The sequence below is a fragment of the Lepidochelys kempii genome, chromosome 3, assembly GCF_965140285.1.
Source record: "Lepidochelys kempii isolate rLepKem1 chromosome 3, rLepKem1.hap1, whole genome shotgun sequence".
NCBI classification, from domain to species: Eukaryota; Metazoa; Chordata; order Testudines; family Cheloniidae; genus Lepidochelys; species Lepidochelys kempii.
The window spans coordinates 46,502,063-46,518,116 of record NC_136382.1 but is presented as its reverse complement, the minus strand read 5'-3'; the positions used below and the strand labels follow the sequence as shown (position 1 = coordinate 46,518,116).

The window sequence follows — 16,054 nt, the reverse complement described above, 5'->3', positions numbered from 1 at the left end:
TTTACAATCTGAGCCAAATGTTCATGAAGGATTGTGAAATCTTCGAAGAGAAAATTTTACAGGAAGAAGTGAACCAGCAATGGAGAGCTGTTTCCAACAAAGAACAATGAACTTTTGGGGGTATAATAAGGGGTATGGAGGTACATCCTCATTCCTTCAATCTGTGAAGACAAGCTGCTGGCAAGCTTGATCTTATGAGAAGGGATCTCAGTCAAACTGGTTGAAAATATGGGGGGAAAGGACTTGGGGTAAACTATCTTGTAGGAGATAGAAAAATGCCTTGTTAAGTTTGAGCTCTAGAAAGCGTGTTTTGATTGTTTTATATGTAACCATTTGTTTCCACTATTCTCTTTATATCACTTGACTTGCTTTTCTCTGATAAACTTATTCTTGTGTTCACTATATATGTGCTGTGTGTTAAGCAAAGCAGTGACCCTGAGTTGAATCTCACAAGCTGGTATGCCTTATTCCTTTACGCGGCAAGTAAACAAACCGGCCCGGCCCACCAGGGGCTTTCCCTGCACAAGTGGCGGAACAAGTTTGGGAACCACTGTCTTAGACTTTTGAATTAGGCTTATTTTTTTTCCCCTGGACTTTTACTAGAAGGTTGTCTTCTCTTCAGTGGGTATTGGCATCTGGCCAGAGAAAGCTAAGAAGTTATATTGGACTGAGTCTCCTATCACTTACACTGATTAGCCTATTTTTAATGGAGGCAACAGAAAGGTTTGGAAAGATGGGAGTTTGATTGGGAAAAGCCAAAAGGACACAGTGGCAGAGGCCTTTATAACAGAGTCCAGTTCAGATGTCAGCCAGTTCAGGACTTTAACTAGATTGTACAGCTGCCTCATGAACTCTTGCCTTTAAAGTGCCATTAGACAGTAGTTGCTGATATTAATACCTGAACTAGAGAAGGGTTATGTTGTTCAACTTCTTAAAATGCTATAGTACTTCAAAGAAACACTACTTCTATAATTAAAGTAGCGGGTTGCCTAGTTGCCATCCTTGCTTCTCACCCTGATTCAGGCTGAGCCCTCAATGCCACAGTTCCCAAACTACATTAGTAGTATGGTAATATCTCATCTTACTGGAACGAACATAAACCTGGCTGTTACAAGAACTCCATGTGACACTACTATGCAGAACTGAGGTTTGTTACCTCTGCATGAATTAACTTTACCCTATTTGGTTGGCATATAACCCACTAAACTACAGCTGAGATGAAGCTTGTCATTTTGACATGGTTCCATTAAGCAGTTGGCCAAGGAGCTAGAGTCAAAAGAAAAACAGCTAGCCCTATTAAAATAGTTGGACTTTTGACTGCTTTAGGGGGAAAATGCAATACTCTTCCAACAAGATTAGCTGACCAAAGGATCTTCTTAGCGTAAAGTATGGCAATGGCCTTTTAAAAAACACTACTTGATGTAAAACTCTTATACCACTCACGAAATAACTCTGAGACCTCTGGTGCCAGCTAGCAACACAACCCCTAACAATGAAGCAGGAGCCTTCTCTATTATCTCTGATGGAGAGGCTCCTGGAGTTCCCAGCAAAGATTTCCTTTACATACTTTCAGTAGGAAGTTACACAGGCACCATCCAATTGGAGATCTTTTTCCTTTATACATGCTTATGATGATCCAGAATCTCTCTCTAAAGTGGGCAGGACACATGGAATAAACAATAGTGGTACAGATCAGCCTTGACCTGTAAGATCACAGAGGGCTAGGGAAATATTGTTAATAAAACCTCATCCATGTACCTTTAAAACTTATTGCCTGAGCAAAGCAAGGTCCTACACACACATCAAAAGCATTTCTCTGTTTGTATGTATGTAAGCCAGGGGTTCTCATACTTTTGTATTGGTGACCCCTTTCACACAGAAAGCCTCTGAATGCGACCCCCCCCCTTATATATTAAAAACACTTTTTTAATTAACACCATTATAAATGCTGGAGGCAAAGTGGGGTTTGGGGTGGAGGTTGACAGCTCACGACCCCCATGTAATAACCTCATGACCCCTTGAGGGGTCCTGATCCCCAGTTTGAGAACCCCTGATGTAAGCGGTAATTTTAAAACTGCATCAAATCAATTCCAGAATTTCAGGGAATGTTCTAGGCACTACTGGTCAGAACTCTCTTGATTCTGGTGAAAATCAGAAAAGCCTGATTTCCACTAGCCCTGCAAGAGCAGAATTAGATCAGGTGGGCCCAATCAGTTAATTAGGCTGCAAACAGGGGCGCTTTAGGCTGGAGGCAGCTCATTAGAGATGCTCACCTGTGCAGGAAAAGATGGGGAGAGCCTATAAAGTCAAGTAGCAGGGTACAGGCTGGGGCTGAAAAAGGGCAATCAATCTCTGGGAAGAGTTAGGAGTGTTTGGGGGCTGTAGGGAAAGGCAGCAGTCACTCCCTGGGAAGAGTGTTCTTGGAGCTGGTACACCCAGGGAGAGAAGGGGAACCAGTCCAGGAAAAGAGCACTGAGGGCAAAGAGAGGAAGCCCAGAACTGCTCAGCTGAGGGTCCCTAGACTGGAACCCAGAGTAGAGGGTGGACCTGTGTTCCCTTACCAGCCACTGAGATAGTGGTACCGGGGCAGTGAATGGGAAGACTGCCTAGGACTGTTGATGGACTGAACCCCAGAAGGGGGAATAATGAGTGACCTAACCAGAGGGCTGAGTCACAAAAAGGATGCTATGGGTCCTGGAGTGAGAGGAGTTGCTGACCTGAGAGAAAGATAGTGATGCCTGTGACAGCATGCAAATTGTGGAAGAGCGTACCTACCTCTAGAGTTAATCCGCAGAGCATCTAGGAGGCAGCACTGGACCAGGGGGTGAGTGGTGTACCCCATGACACTTGGATACAGGGGTGAGGCAATGGTCTCAAGTATAGGGTTAGTGGGCCCTTTGCTTCCTCCCATTTCCTCCCCTCCCCTCCCCTGGCCAGCCCCCTCTAAATAGAACCCTACTGATTTTGCTGAAAATTGAAAACATACTCATTTTCCACTCTTCACCAAAATCAATAGGGTTCTGACCTGTGCGTCTCTTCCTTTGTTCATGCAGTACCCAGATATAGTTGTGCTGTGTTAAGGTTTTATGGTATGGTATTTGAACACCTCAGCTGGGGATCATATCCTGATTGAAGCATCTGGGTAATCATTCCTATGTTAAATAGCAAGAAGGATAAGTTACTGGAGCATTACTCTCCCTGAACATAGGAGCTAAAGTTACAGCAACCAGGAATAGAACTATAACCTATGAAACTTGAGGTCAGGTAAATCAAGTGCTGTATTAGATAGGAGCTATACTAATTACATGACCATTTTTTTTCTAACCTTTGCTTGTTCATGTTTATTATTTGCTTGTTCATGTTTATTAGTATAAACTCATTCTCTTCTGTTATTTGAATTTATTACTCAGTCTGGAAAGTATGAAGTTGGGTCAAAATAAAGGCAACTATTATAACCTATTTATACTAGAGGAAGCTTGCTGGGAACCTGCCGTAAAGCCCTGCTACTGTCTAGTATTAGAATCATGTTCTTGCAACAACCTAATAATCACTGTTTTAAATATGTCTTATTCAAATAGGAATGTCAAGCCCTAGTAGATTTTTACTGAAGGAATGCAGAGGAAAACTTGGACATACCAACTCAGGCTAAGTTGGAAAGTACGAAAACTTAGTAGATTTATAGTTGACTCTAATCAACTATTTTGTGGTTTCATTTGTGTACCAACCTTAGACCACCATGAAACAGTAACTCCTCAGTACATCTGAAACGCATTTTGGTGAGAGCTGCAGTCGACTCTTAACATTTCAAGGGCAATGTCACACCCCATACAAGCCCCATTTCAGGACCTCCTCCCCAGTTAGCACATAAATGCTTTTCTTAATCATCCTGCCTTACAAAAACTAAAGAATGCACTGTCCAAAATTTCCCTTTCTTAGTGTAATACAGTAACTCCTCTGATTTGATTATCAACATGTATCCATTGACTGAGTCTTGAAAATTAGTACTCAGATCTTTAACTGGACTCAATTCAATAGGGTGTGAGTGGAGACAGCAGAGCACTGCCTGCTAGGCAGACAGGTTGCTGCATCTTCTGTCAGTTGAAGCTATCTTAGGGCGAGGCTTCATTCCTACATAAGTCACTGATTAGTTACAGAGGAAAGCATGAATTTTTTTTAAATTAAGAAAATAGGATTAAGAGGTACTGAATTGATAGCCTACACAGCTTTTTATCCACAGCAAATGTAGCATGGTCACAGGTTTGTCTTCCAGTGTAGCTCACGCTTTACCTAGATTCCTAGAGCAGGAGTTCTGAAACCTTTTACATGGCCTGGGTCACTTGGTGTGTCTCATGAATACTTCTCCTAGTCATAATAGCACAGACCTCTTCTCCCATTATCAATCATAACATGTTTGTGGCAACCACAAAGCAGCTGCTTACTGGGAAAAGTAATATAGTAAAAAAACAAACTACAAAGTGAACCAACACCAGCTCTCCAGTCTACCAGCAAGTCTTCCATTGACTGGTTATGGTATGCTGTTCTAAGTGATCCACTCAAGTTCAAACTTCTTGATCCCTTGTATAGCTAGAACTGTCAGAACCTAAGTAATCAATGTACTTTAATCAGTACCACAACTAGTTAAGGTTTTAGTGTGCTGTAGTGAAGCCTCTTTTCTAAGCATCTGGTAAAATATTCTACAGTGCCTAATCAAAAATCAATTTCAATTGTCAAAATAGAAGTACACTTTAAAACTTCTCAACCATCTTTTTAATTTGCTAATGTGCAAAACTAACTTGTAAAGAGTCTCCTACTTACAGATCATTAAAGCTCTACTGTGACAGATGTGACCTGGATATTTGGCAACTGTTTAATGGTCTTACTGTGTTACCAGATGATATCTAAAAGATGTTGTTACTGACACTACAAATGGCTCCAATTCTTATTACCAAGCTTCTGAGCAATCTGGCCCCCTGCAGTTATCTTGAGTCACTTACACTAGTGTAAATTCTCTAATGCAGGGTTCTCAGAACTTTCAACACTAGGCATCATCCTCCATGTTAAATTGTTTCACTATTCCCATTCTCCCCCCCCCCCCATCTTGTTATGCAGAAGAAATTGTTACAATAATCAACTGCAACTGCTAACTCTCAAGTTCTGAAGAGTAACAAGGCATCTTATACTCACCTCTTAAGAACTCATGAGCTTGTCTTTCGGAGGTGAGATTCCACAAGGTTAAACGATGTTATCTATCCACAGGTGATAGCCACTATTTTTGATCACCACAGAGAAACCTCGCTCAGAGCTACAAGACGGAAAGCTTTCAAGGTTTCTGCAGCTAAAGCAGATAGTCTATCAATGTGCTAAATTCCTCTTCAGTTAGGTGCAGGAACCAGTCTCAGGTCTGTCAGACTATCCTGCAATGGCACATTCAGCACTGATAAAACAGTCTTGTGAATAAAGGGGTTGATGGTCCACCTCTTTACCCTCTGTTGGGTACCAGGCTAGTCGTGCCATTGCTGGGCCTGAGGTTCACTCAGATTCTGACTGAATTTGATTGTTCCTGACCAGCTCCTCAGTTCCTTCTAAGTCTGAAACCAGGCTTCAAGTTTCAGGTTCACAAGTTTCTTCTTTGTGTCCAGAAGGCCTATTTATAAGTGTTAATGAATACTTCTACCTTCTCATGCAGGGAAAGAACAGTCATATTCTGCTCCCAGAGAAGAGTTCAGCTCATTTAGGTGACTGAAGATTCGTATGCGGTCATCTTCAATAACTTCATATCTGGTACCCGCAAAAACAGATTACTGATAATTGAGATTAAAGATAATCCCTGCCCCAAAACACTCAGTCTAAGTAGCCAAACATAATGAAAGGTGGAGCACATGTTTTATTGTACAGAAAACCAAAACTCTACCTCATGAGTCACCTCACTTAAATGAGAGTTACCAGTAAAAGGAACCTGTCATCAGAACAATTCAAAGAGTCAATTCACTGGACAGCTTTTGATTATGTTTGCAACGCTTCCTGAAGGTCCAGGTATGGCTTTACAGGTGCTATTAGTAGCAACAGTTCAGTGTAGAAGGGGACATCCTGGCATTAGTTGCAATGGGTTGGAGCTCTCTGATCAGACTGCTGTTCTCACCTGTCATCACCATGACAGTAGTTGTAGAGTTTACAACAAACCATTCTCCTTGAATGTGGAAAGCTTTGACTGCTTCTTGGTACAGCTTTTCAAGAAAGGAAGTCTCCAACAGAACAGTCAAACATACCAGTACGGCAAAGACTGAAAGCTGTGCAGTACCAGATAGTGATTAAATCCTCAAACTGAGTTCTTTAGTCAATTTTCCTAAGCTCTGAAAGCAACTGCTCAGGTTAGTTAGCCACATCACCCATACAGTGCAATTATATTAACAACATACACTTTTCAATGTGGTAGTCACTGTAAGCCCTATAGCTTATGAAGCCATGGCTGTTGCACAGGGAAATGTAACTTTCCGCAATAATATGCGCCTCACGCCAAAGGGGACGTGTGTGACACTTAGTTTAAATCAACACTTGCTGACTTCTGTCAAGGCCTCACGTTTATCTTTCAATGAGTTATTTGATTTTAAATGCTGGAACAATTTTGAAGGCTTCATGTTCTGAGACAACTTCAGGACAGTGTGTGCTGTAGTTATGAATTAGTGTACTTTGTGTCCTGATGTTCTGTCTCAAAGTGTGAAGACTTCAAAGATGCTGGGTCAACATAATGCAGTTTTGGGGGTTTTTTTTGTTTTTTTTTTCTTCCCTGCGCTGCTCTTAGCTAAGGTGACCAGACAGCAAATTTGAAAAATTGGGACGGGGGTGGGAGGTAATTGGAGCCTATATGAGACCCAAAAATCTGGACTGTCCCTATAAAATTGGGACATCTGGTCACCTTATTCTTAGCAATCATTAGGACAAGCAGCAATGGGCTTAAATTGCAGCCAGGGAGGTTTAGGTTGGACATTAGGAAAACCTTCATAACTGTTGGGGTGGTTAAGCGCTGGAATAAATTGCCTACAGAGGTTGTGGCATCTCCATCATAGAAGATATTTAAGAGCAGGTAAGACAAAGACCTGTCAGGAATGGTCAGATAATACTTAGTCCTGCCATGAGTGCAGGAGACTGGACTAGATGACCTCTTGAGGTCCCTTCCAGTTCTATGATTAGAACAACTGTCACTGTCCTTCATGAAACTATCTTTAATTTGCTTGTTAGGCAGAACTTATCTCTACAGACTGAATGACAGATGCAACAGTAAAGTAAGGTTTAGTGTCCTTAGGCCTCAGCAATTACAGCTGACAGACTGTCTGCATGCACAGCTTAGATGCAGCAGAATGCAAGAAGTTTAATAGGACCTGTACTTTTTTTTTTTTTTTGAGTAAATTCAGGCACACACAATATATAATTATAATACTGTTGGGAACAGAGGTTTGAGCAGTCTCCTAATCACTCATCCTGCACTAGACTAAATTGCAAATTGGAGTTCTCAGATTACAGTAATATTGTGGCCTTAAAAGGACATCACTAAGGACTAGTCTACACTAGAATTGCTACAGCAGCACAGTTGTACTGGTGTAGCTGCAATGCTGCTAGTGCAGATGCTTTACGCCAATGGGAGAAAGCTCTCACTCATCAGCATAACTACTTCATCTCCCCAAGCAGCGGTAGCCATAATTCGGTGGGAGAACTTTTCCTGCTGACATAGCGCTGTCCATGCCAGTGCTTACGTCTGTGTAACATACATCGCTCATGGGGGTGGCTTTTCCACTCCCCTGAACAACTTAAGTTATACCAAAGTAAGTGTTCGTGTGTACAAGCCCTAAGGATTTATCCTTTAAGCGTACTAAATAACTTTTTTGCAAAGTTTTACTGTCTCACCACCTGTGAGGTCCCTTTGCCCCAAGCCATTACATAATCTCAGAAGTTGTGACCCATAATGTAGGGAACCCTGACTCAAGTTCTGACACCCTAGTTGAGCAAGGTACTTAATCAGGTGCTTACCTTTAGATATGCGTATTCCACTGACTACAGTGGGAATATCCGTGTGTTTAAAGATAGGCACATGATTGAGTACTTTATTTAATTGGGACTCAGGTACAGCTCTTTCCCTCCAACTATTCTGAACTTCCATTTCCAGAACTGTGCCAATAGAGGCAGGAACAGGATGGAAGGCTGTCTAAAGGTTGCCTAATTCCTTTAATCTTTCGTTACATGGGAATTTTCAATTTTGGGGGCAAACCTGACAAATTAAAGATTACCAGGTTTAAGTGTCAACCATTTAACACTAAGAAGGCATCTACTAGAAAGCTGTGAACATGTTAAATGTGACATCAGTTTTAAAAATACAGAAGCTAGTTTATGGTTAAACTGAAGGTGTAACTGCATAGCAAAGAAAATAATTATTATGAGTTTTCCTGTTAAAGAAGCTGTACAGGGCCCTGGAAAAATTGCTCTAGACAAATTTTCTGTCTATTGAAACTTGTATGGATACTGCTAAAGATGGCAAAACATTTCCTTGCCAAAAGACAGGGAGAGACTCAGTGTTGTTTTTAGTCTGCTTGCATTCATAATTTTGCTTAATCTTAACTATAGTAATGAGCTTCTTTAGCATTACTGTCTGTTCTTTCTTAGGTTAATTTAGTCTTGGGAGTGCTTGAGTGACTCAAGGACTCCAGTTCTCAAATTGCTACTTATAATTCTCCAGCTATTAATTAGGAGCACACAGCTCTCACTATTTTACTAGCAACTAATAAAAAATGGCTCCTGATCAACCATATAGTAGTTTTCTAAGCACTAGATTTGTAATCTCAGAATTGCATGTTACCTTCATAAAGAGCCCCATTTTGTTCTTGTTCCACAGCCTTCAGGAACAATTCTCTTGCCTGTATAATAAATTACACAGAACATTAAAAAAATTGTTACAAGCACCCAAGCAAATCCAGTTATCAGAATTTACATCCAAGTTGACAACTCTATACTATGAGGTGGTAAGGAAAATAGTAAAAGCACAATTGCATATAACAACATGGAAGTGACATTCAGGTTCTACTAACAATAACTGAATTTCTGAGCCAACACCAAGTCTGATCCTAAATCTTGCTTACACCAGTTTTAATTAAATCAAGGCATTACGCCCTTATAAATAAGGAATTACGTAACTTCTAGCACCACTATAGCTATGGTTGATATAGTACTCACATTATAAACCCATTTTCATAGGTTTCTAAACTAATAATTCCTTTTTGTTTTAAAAAGGAGTAACTGTGCCATATTTAACTTACCATTTGAATGGAAGCTTATCTCAGGAATGGACAAGCTTTCTAAACTTTTATTGCTTTGCAAAGAAGGATTGATAATTTGTCCATGTCACCAAAATTGGCAGGGGAGGATCTTCATTAACTTGTTTTAAAGTATCACACTTTTGCCTAGAGACACTTTGGCTCTAACTCAGTTTTGTTCTTAAAAACAAAAAAAAGTACAGGGCAATTCTGGAGTGCAAAGCACTTGTGAAAGCAATGCTCAGGAAGTGAGGCAGAAAGCATGGCTGATATTCAATATTCAAATCCACGGAGCTGACCTACAGGAGCAAAAGCACATCAATTGCAAATCCAGTCTGCAACAATAAAAAACAGTGGGAACTGCAAAAGAGTACTAAGTGATCCAAGAAGTCAAGAGTATTGTGGGAGCCATACGGCTATACTATGCTTGGAAAGAACTTTCACAAACTCGGTGAATAGCCAGAGCAAAAAGGGAAATGTGTGGAAGAAGTCAGGAGAGGCAGGGAAAGGAAGGCAGGAGGGCTCTTATTTTCTCTCCCAGTTAAAGAAAAAGGAAATTCCAGTTGAACTTAACCAGAACACACTAGTGATTGACCTAGTTTAGAAACTCTTTAGCTTTCTTAGCGTTTGTACATATTCATTACAAGATGATATGATCAACAAACTTCATGTCATTTTACCTCTGACTTCATTCAACTGGAACACATACATAACACCCACTGTTAAAGGAGGTAGGCCACTATCACTTCACAGTACATATATTTGGTGAAGGAGACAAAGCCAGGCATGAGAAGGAGGAGAAAAAGGGGATAGGGTTTTGAGGAAAGGTGGCAAAAAGTAAGGAACACAGGGCTAAATTCACAAATGGACTTAAGTGCCCAACTTCAACATTTTGGCACCAGTGGCCCTGCTCAGCTACCACCTAACCTTGTAAGTGACTAAACTGCCCCTACATTTTTGTAGAACAAGTCCTCTGGGTGCCTAAGTTTCTGCCTCTGTGCATGCATACTGCTGTCTTACTAAGCATATGGACACCTAAAATCCACAAAGCATGGGAAGATAGGAGTTCCTCTGCAAGGCCCAATCCAGTAGGCTGAACTTGGAATTCACTTATCAGACCAGGGCCCATTCAAAATCCTAGCCAGAGAGGAGGTGGTAGCAGCAGTGCTCACCTTATAACTTTTAGTGGTTAAAGCTTTCACCCAGGACATGGGAGGCCTTGGTTCAATTCTCCCCTCAGGCTGAAGGAAGAAAATGCCCTCAGTCTCTCCTGTTGAAGCAGTTGCACTTTGTATAACTAGTCATTGGAGCTTAGGTACTGAAACCCGGGTATCCCTCCTTCCAGGTGAGAGCCTTAATCACAAAACTACAGAGTCATTCTCTCACTCTCATGCAGGAGAGGGTTCACAGCAGAGAATCCCAAGCAGGAAGCAGCACATTCCTGCAGCCCAGACTTAAGCCTTTACTCCTTGGAAGGAGTGAGGCTTAGGACATACCCTGTCCTTGGCATCTCCCAATTCTTAGCTAAGGTAGCTCCTCACTCAATAGGTTGACTTTTGGAAATCCCGTTCTTTGCATATGACTACACTTACAGCAGAGTACAGACACCACACACCCAGCTAGCATGAGTATAAACAGCACTGTAGACTGAGAGTACAGTTTAAGTGAGGAGAATGCCCTACACACCTGAACCTCCCCCTCTTCCCCCATGGGTACGTACCCTATGAGGGCTCGCTATAAACCCAAGCAGTGCCTCCCACATCTAAAATGCTATTTTTAGTAGTGTAGTGTCCCACTGCCAGAGGCTTTCCCTATTGCACTGAAAGGCTACAACAGCTGCCCTCTGCCACAGTCCTTCTCTGAAGCATATAGCTCCACTCCACAGTGACAAGTTGGATGCAGCCTGCCCTTCACTGTAGAAAGTGGCTACATGTGTAGTGCCTGTACTCTACATAGCCTTAAGTACCTATCTCCCCTATGCATTGCATAGAGAACTTGAACACCTAACTCAAGAGTTTGAGAACCCCAAATCTTCTAGGCTCCTAAAAGTTAGGGACCACACCATCCCTTTGTGAATCTAGCATACAGAGAGGAAGTTATCTAACTGATCTTTTTCAGGTTTAACCAGAAACTAAACATTCAATGTTAAAAGCTAATGGAATGCTAACTTAAAGACAGCCCATTAGTAAATAAGTGATCTCTTTCCTACCTTCTCCTCTTTTGCTAGCTCCTGCTTTCCTTTGGTATCTATAGCCTTTACTCCAGGGCCTCTTGCACGTGGCACAGTTTCCAAACCACCAGAACTCATGCCTGGGGCAAGTTCAAAAATCCACTGAGCTCGAAACATCTGGAGCTCTGCCTAAAAATGCAGAAACATTAACTCCTAATAGGCTCTGATTTAGCATCTTCTGGGCAGACAGTACATCTCCTGCACAAGAGATTACATAGTCTCTACAGGTCCAATCTACAAATAAGAACTTTGAATATACCTTACACATACAACACTAGCTATATAAGGGTAAATATAGGGACTTCATTTAGCAAACTCAGGTGCAGATTAGAATTGGCATTTCCTTTAGCTTCACTTACGGTGGAATTACCAGAAAAAAAATCACACAAGGAAATGCTATGGCTTATGGACAATTTAGTTCCAACAATGCAATTACTTCTGTTTGGACAATTCAGTATGCAGAAGAAAATTTAGGTTGTTGCAAGAAGTGATCATGATGTAGCTAATTCTGGCCTAAATTCATAGAAACCATCTCACTGTCTTCTTTCTGAAGATGTTAGAATAAGTTTATTTGCTCATTCATATAGGGCTTAAGAAAATGTCAGCTCAATGTTTTAAATTAATCTCAATTTTATATAGCAAAACTGGTTTATTACACTTGTGAATACATTACTGTAAACTAGCTTTGATTACAATTAGGGCTGTCAATTAATTTTTTTAATTGCAGTTAATTTGAGTTAATCGCGATTAATTGCACTGTTAAATAAAATACCAATTGAAATTAAATATTTTTGGATGTTCTACATTTTCAAATATACAGATTTCTATTACAACTCAGAATACAAAGTGTACAGTGCTCACTTTATATAAAGTATTAAAATATTTGCACTGTAAAAATGAGAATAGTATTTTTCAGTTCACCTCATAAGTACTTACTGCAATCTCTATCATGCAAGTGTAACTTACAAATGTAGATTTTTATATTTTTTTTGGTTCTATAATGCACTCAAAAACAAAACAATGTAAAATTTTAGAGTCAGTCTACTCAGTCCATCTTCTTGTTCAGCCAATCACAAAGACAAACAAGTTTGTTTACATTTGCCAGAGGTAATGCTGCCTGCTTCTTATTTTCTTCTGAAAGTGAGAACAGGTGTTCACATGGCACTTTTGTAGCTGGTGTTGCAGATATGCTAAACATTCATATGGCCCTTCTTGCTTCAGCCACCATTCCGGAGGACATGCTTCCATGCTGATGTTGGTTTTAAAAAATAGTGCGTTAATTAAATTTGTGACTGAGCTTCTTGAGGGAGAACTGTACGCCTCCACTCTGTTTTTACTCACATTCTGCCATATATTTCATGTTATAGCAATCTTGGATGATGACCTAGCACGTGTTGTTTGATTTACGAACTCTGTCACTGCGGATCTGACAAAACGCAAAGAAGGTACCAGTGTGATATTTTTAAGATAGCTACAGCACTTTAACCAAGGTTTAAGAATCTGAGGTACCGTCCACAATGTGAGAGGGACGAGATGTGGAACATGCTTTCAGAAGTCTTAAAAGAGCAACACTCAGATGCAGAAACTACAGAACCCAAACCACCAAAAAGGAAATTAAACCTTCTACTGGTGGCATCTGACTCAAATGATGAAAATGAACGTACATCAATCCATTCTGCTTTGGATCATTATTGAGCAGAATCCATCAGCAGCATGGATGCATATCCTCTCGAATGGTGGTTGAAGCATGAAGGGACATATGAATGTTTAGCATACCTGGCATGTAAATATTTTGCAACGCCAGTTACAACAGTACCATGCTAACGCCTGTTCTCTATTTCAGGTGACATTGTAAATAAGAAGAGGGCAGCATTATCTCCCATAAATGTAAACAAACTTGTTTGTCTGAGCGATTGGCTGAAGTGGGACTGAGTGGACTCTGTAGGCTCTAAAGTTTTACATTTTAATTTTTTAACGCAGTTATTGTTTTGTACATTTGTAAGTTCAATTTTCATGATAGAGACTGCACTACAGTATTTATATTAAGTGAACTGAAAATACTTTTCAGTGCAAATATCTGTAATCAAAAATATAAAGTGTGCACTGTATACTCTGTATTCTGTATTATAACAGAAATCAAATATTTGAAAATGTAGAAAACATCCAAAAATTTAAATGAATGGTATTCTATTATTGTTTAACAGTGCGATTAATTTTTTTTTATAGCTTGACAACCCTAATTACAATCATGGTTATAATCTGAATTTGTAGTTTGGGGTATGCGTGGGGTTTTTTTTGTTTGTTTTTAATGGGGAGGGCAATGTTGTATAAAACAATGGTGAAGTCACCATATGATGCTTCCCTCATTGAAGTGTGCCTTAAGTGTATATTTGAAAGTATATTTTAACCTTAATTCTAAGGTTTTTTTGTATTAATATGTGGAAACCAGTACCATAGGAAAAAGTATCATATTGCAGAATGTGCTTTTACTTATAGGATGGCTTAACCTGCACCATATCAGCATTCTACTATGGAAGAAAATGCCAACTGAACTTAATTTCAAAATGAGAACATAACTTTAACCATACCTGAAGATTTGCTTCACCAGGCCCTTCATTGTCATCAGCTCTTATCAGATCAGAGTGACAATCTTCTTCAGCTTCTGCCTAATAGAGAACAGTTAGACATGAACATGTAGTCTGTATATGTACATCTACTATTCTGATCTGTGCAAACTGCACAAACTCGTTACAAAAAACATGTTCCCCCTCAAAACGTCACTATTGACATCAATATTTGGCTAAATTACTTTTTATGTTTATTGGCATTACCTGTTACACTAAGCTATTGAAATGGATAATGAAATAAGCATTTTGCATTTCACTTAAACTGGGTAATGCAGAGTCTAGCTAGATGGCATTTGCAGTTTTACATGCATCAGTGCACTGCTGCAATGTTTGGATTGAAAACACTGTAGGGCAACCTAACTCAATAAAAAGAGGACATTGAAATTTCACTTATAAAAACATGTTTTAGACAATTGACTGCACCTTGTACTGCCTTCTCCCAGGTAAAAATCAAGAGTTCAATATAATGGAGCCACTTCTTATTTAAACTTTTGTTGCTGAAAGGTGTGTTACAAAAGCAGTTTCTATATTAAAGAGAAAAGGAGTACTAAATGCATCCGATGAAGTGAGCTGTAGCTCACGAAAGCTTATGCTCAAATAAATTGGTTAGTCTCTAAGGTGCCACAAGTACTCCTTTTCTTTTTACTAATAACTAAGACATACAGAGTTTACATTAATCTTCCATTTCCTATAATACTGAAACAAACAGCCACAAGGAGAAACATGGCACTAGTAAGTCAATTTGTTACTGGCTGTACAGGTCAAAAATCTAAAAAATACCAAAAAACCAAAAGACACACAGCTGGGTCACTTTAACTCCCGTTTGCTTACAAAGAACATGCCACATTCCAAAAGCTTGTTCACTTTCAGAGCTCAGTTATCACTGTCCTGCAAACCAGCACTATACAGTGCATTCCTGAGATAATACAGCAGACTACCAGTTACTGAGGAAAGTCCACTGAAGTTTTATTGTAGCCAAGATCTGAATGAAGACCTTCACAGACCCTGTATTAACCATACAAAGTGAGCCTCCCTGAATCAGTAAGTGTTAACATGCTCAACTAATCTACAACAAAAGTCACCCCTCACACCTTTTCATAGCTAACATACCACCTTTGGGTTTACAAGGACTTTAGGCAAAAATGACATCATTAGTCTTCAAACCGGAACAGGCAGGATTTTTTTCCCTCCACCTATAATGTCACAGATTTTAGAGACAGGAAAATCTTTGACCTTGCCCTGTCTATTATTTCTGCTGGTTAATATTTTTACCTTTCTCCATGTATCCAATGAGCATTATAATTCATATCTGCTTAGAAAGAGCTCTGGGAAGATTAAGGACTTTTCACAGGATATTTCCTTACAGATAAGACCTGTTATGCACAAATATTTTTCACTCCTTAGCCATCAGCCAAAACCAACTAGACATCAGATCCAGCCAAAGGGCATCTCGACTGTACCCAGCTAAAGAGCACATGGGAAACATACACAAGTTAGTGTAGACTGTAGCCACCCAAAGGTGAGGTTAAAGCACAGAACTGAAAGCCTGGTGCATGGGTTCTTCTTAGCTCCATAAAACTATAAAACCTTGCCTGTTTCCAGTAAAATGGAAATAATCTCTGCTCTGCAGAGATACAAAAGCTTAGTTGCTGGGGTAAAGTGTTTTAAGATCTTTTGATTGCTACTACCAGCACAAAGTAATGGCACGTCTAGATAATCTGATGATTGGTGTCTTAGAAATTCACATGGAGGTGCAGCCATCTTCCCTGAGAGTGAGGGGCAGGAGGACCGGGAGCAGCCGAGACCCTGGCCCAGACGGATCCCTACTGCTTCGCACAGAGCCATGCAGCAGGCTTGACCTATGCAGCAAATAGTTCCACCAAGCAGAGTCCTGGCGT

At 40.2% G+C, this 16,054-nt stretch overlaps 1 protein-coding gene across 2 annotated transcripts in view; it reads right to left on the bottom strand.

The window, feature by feature from the left end:
• Positions 1-16,054, bottom strand: part of FBXO9 (F-box protein 9) — a 40,616-nt gene that overhangs the window by 23,570 nt on the left and 992 nt on the right. For both annotated transcript variants that reach the window (XM_073336258.2, XM_073336259.2), the window contains exons 2-4: positions 14,118-14,195; positions 11,509-11,658; positions 8,846-8,903 (exon numbers count right to left, since the gene is read on the bottom strand). In XM_073336258.2, coding sequence (XP_073192359.1) covers positions 8,846-8,903; positions 11,509-11,658; positions 14,118-14,195 — 286 coding nt within the window. The remainder of the gene's footprint in view (positions 1-8,845; positions 8,904-11,508; positions 11,659-14,117; positions 14,196-16,054) is intronic.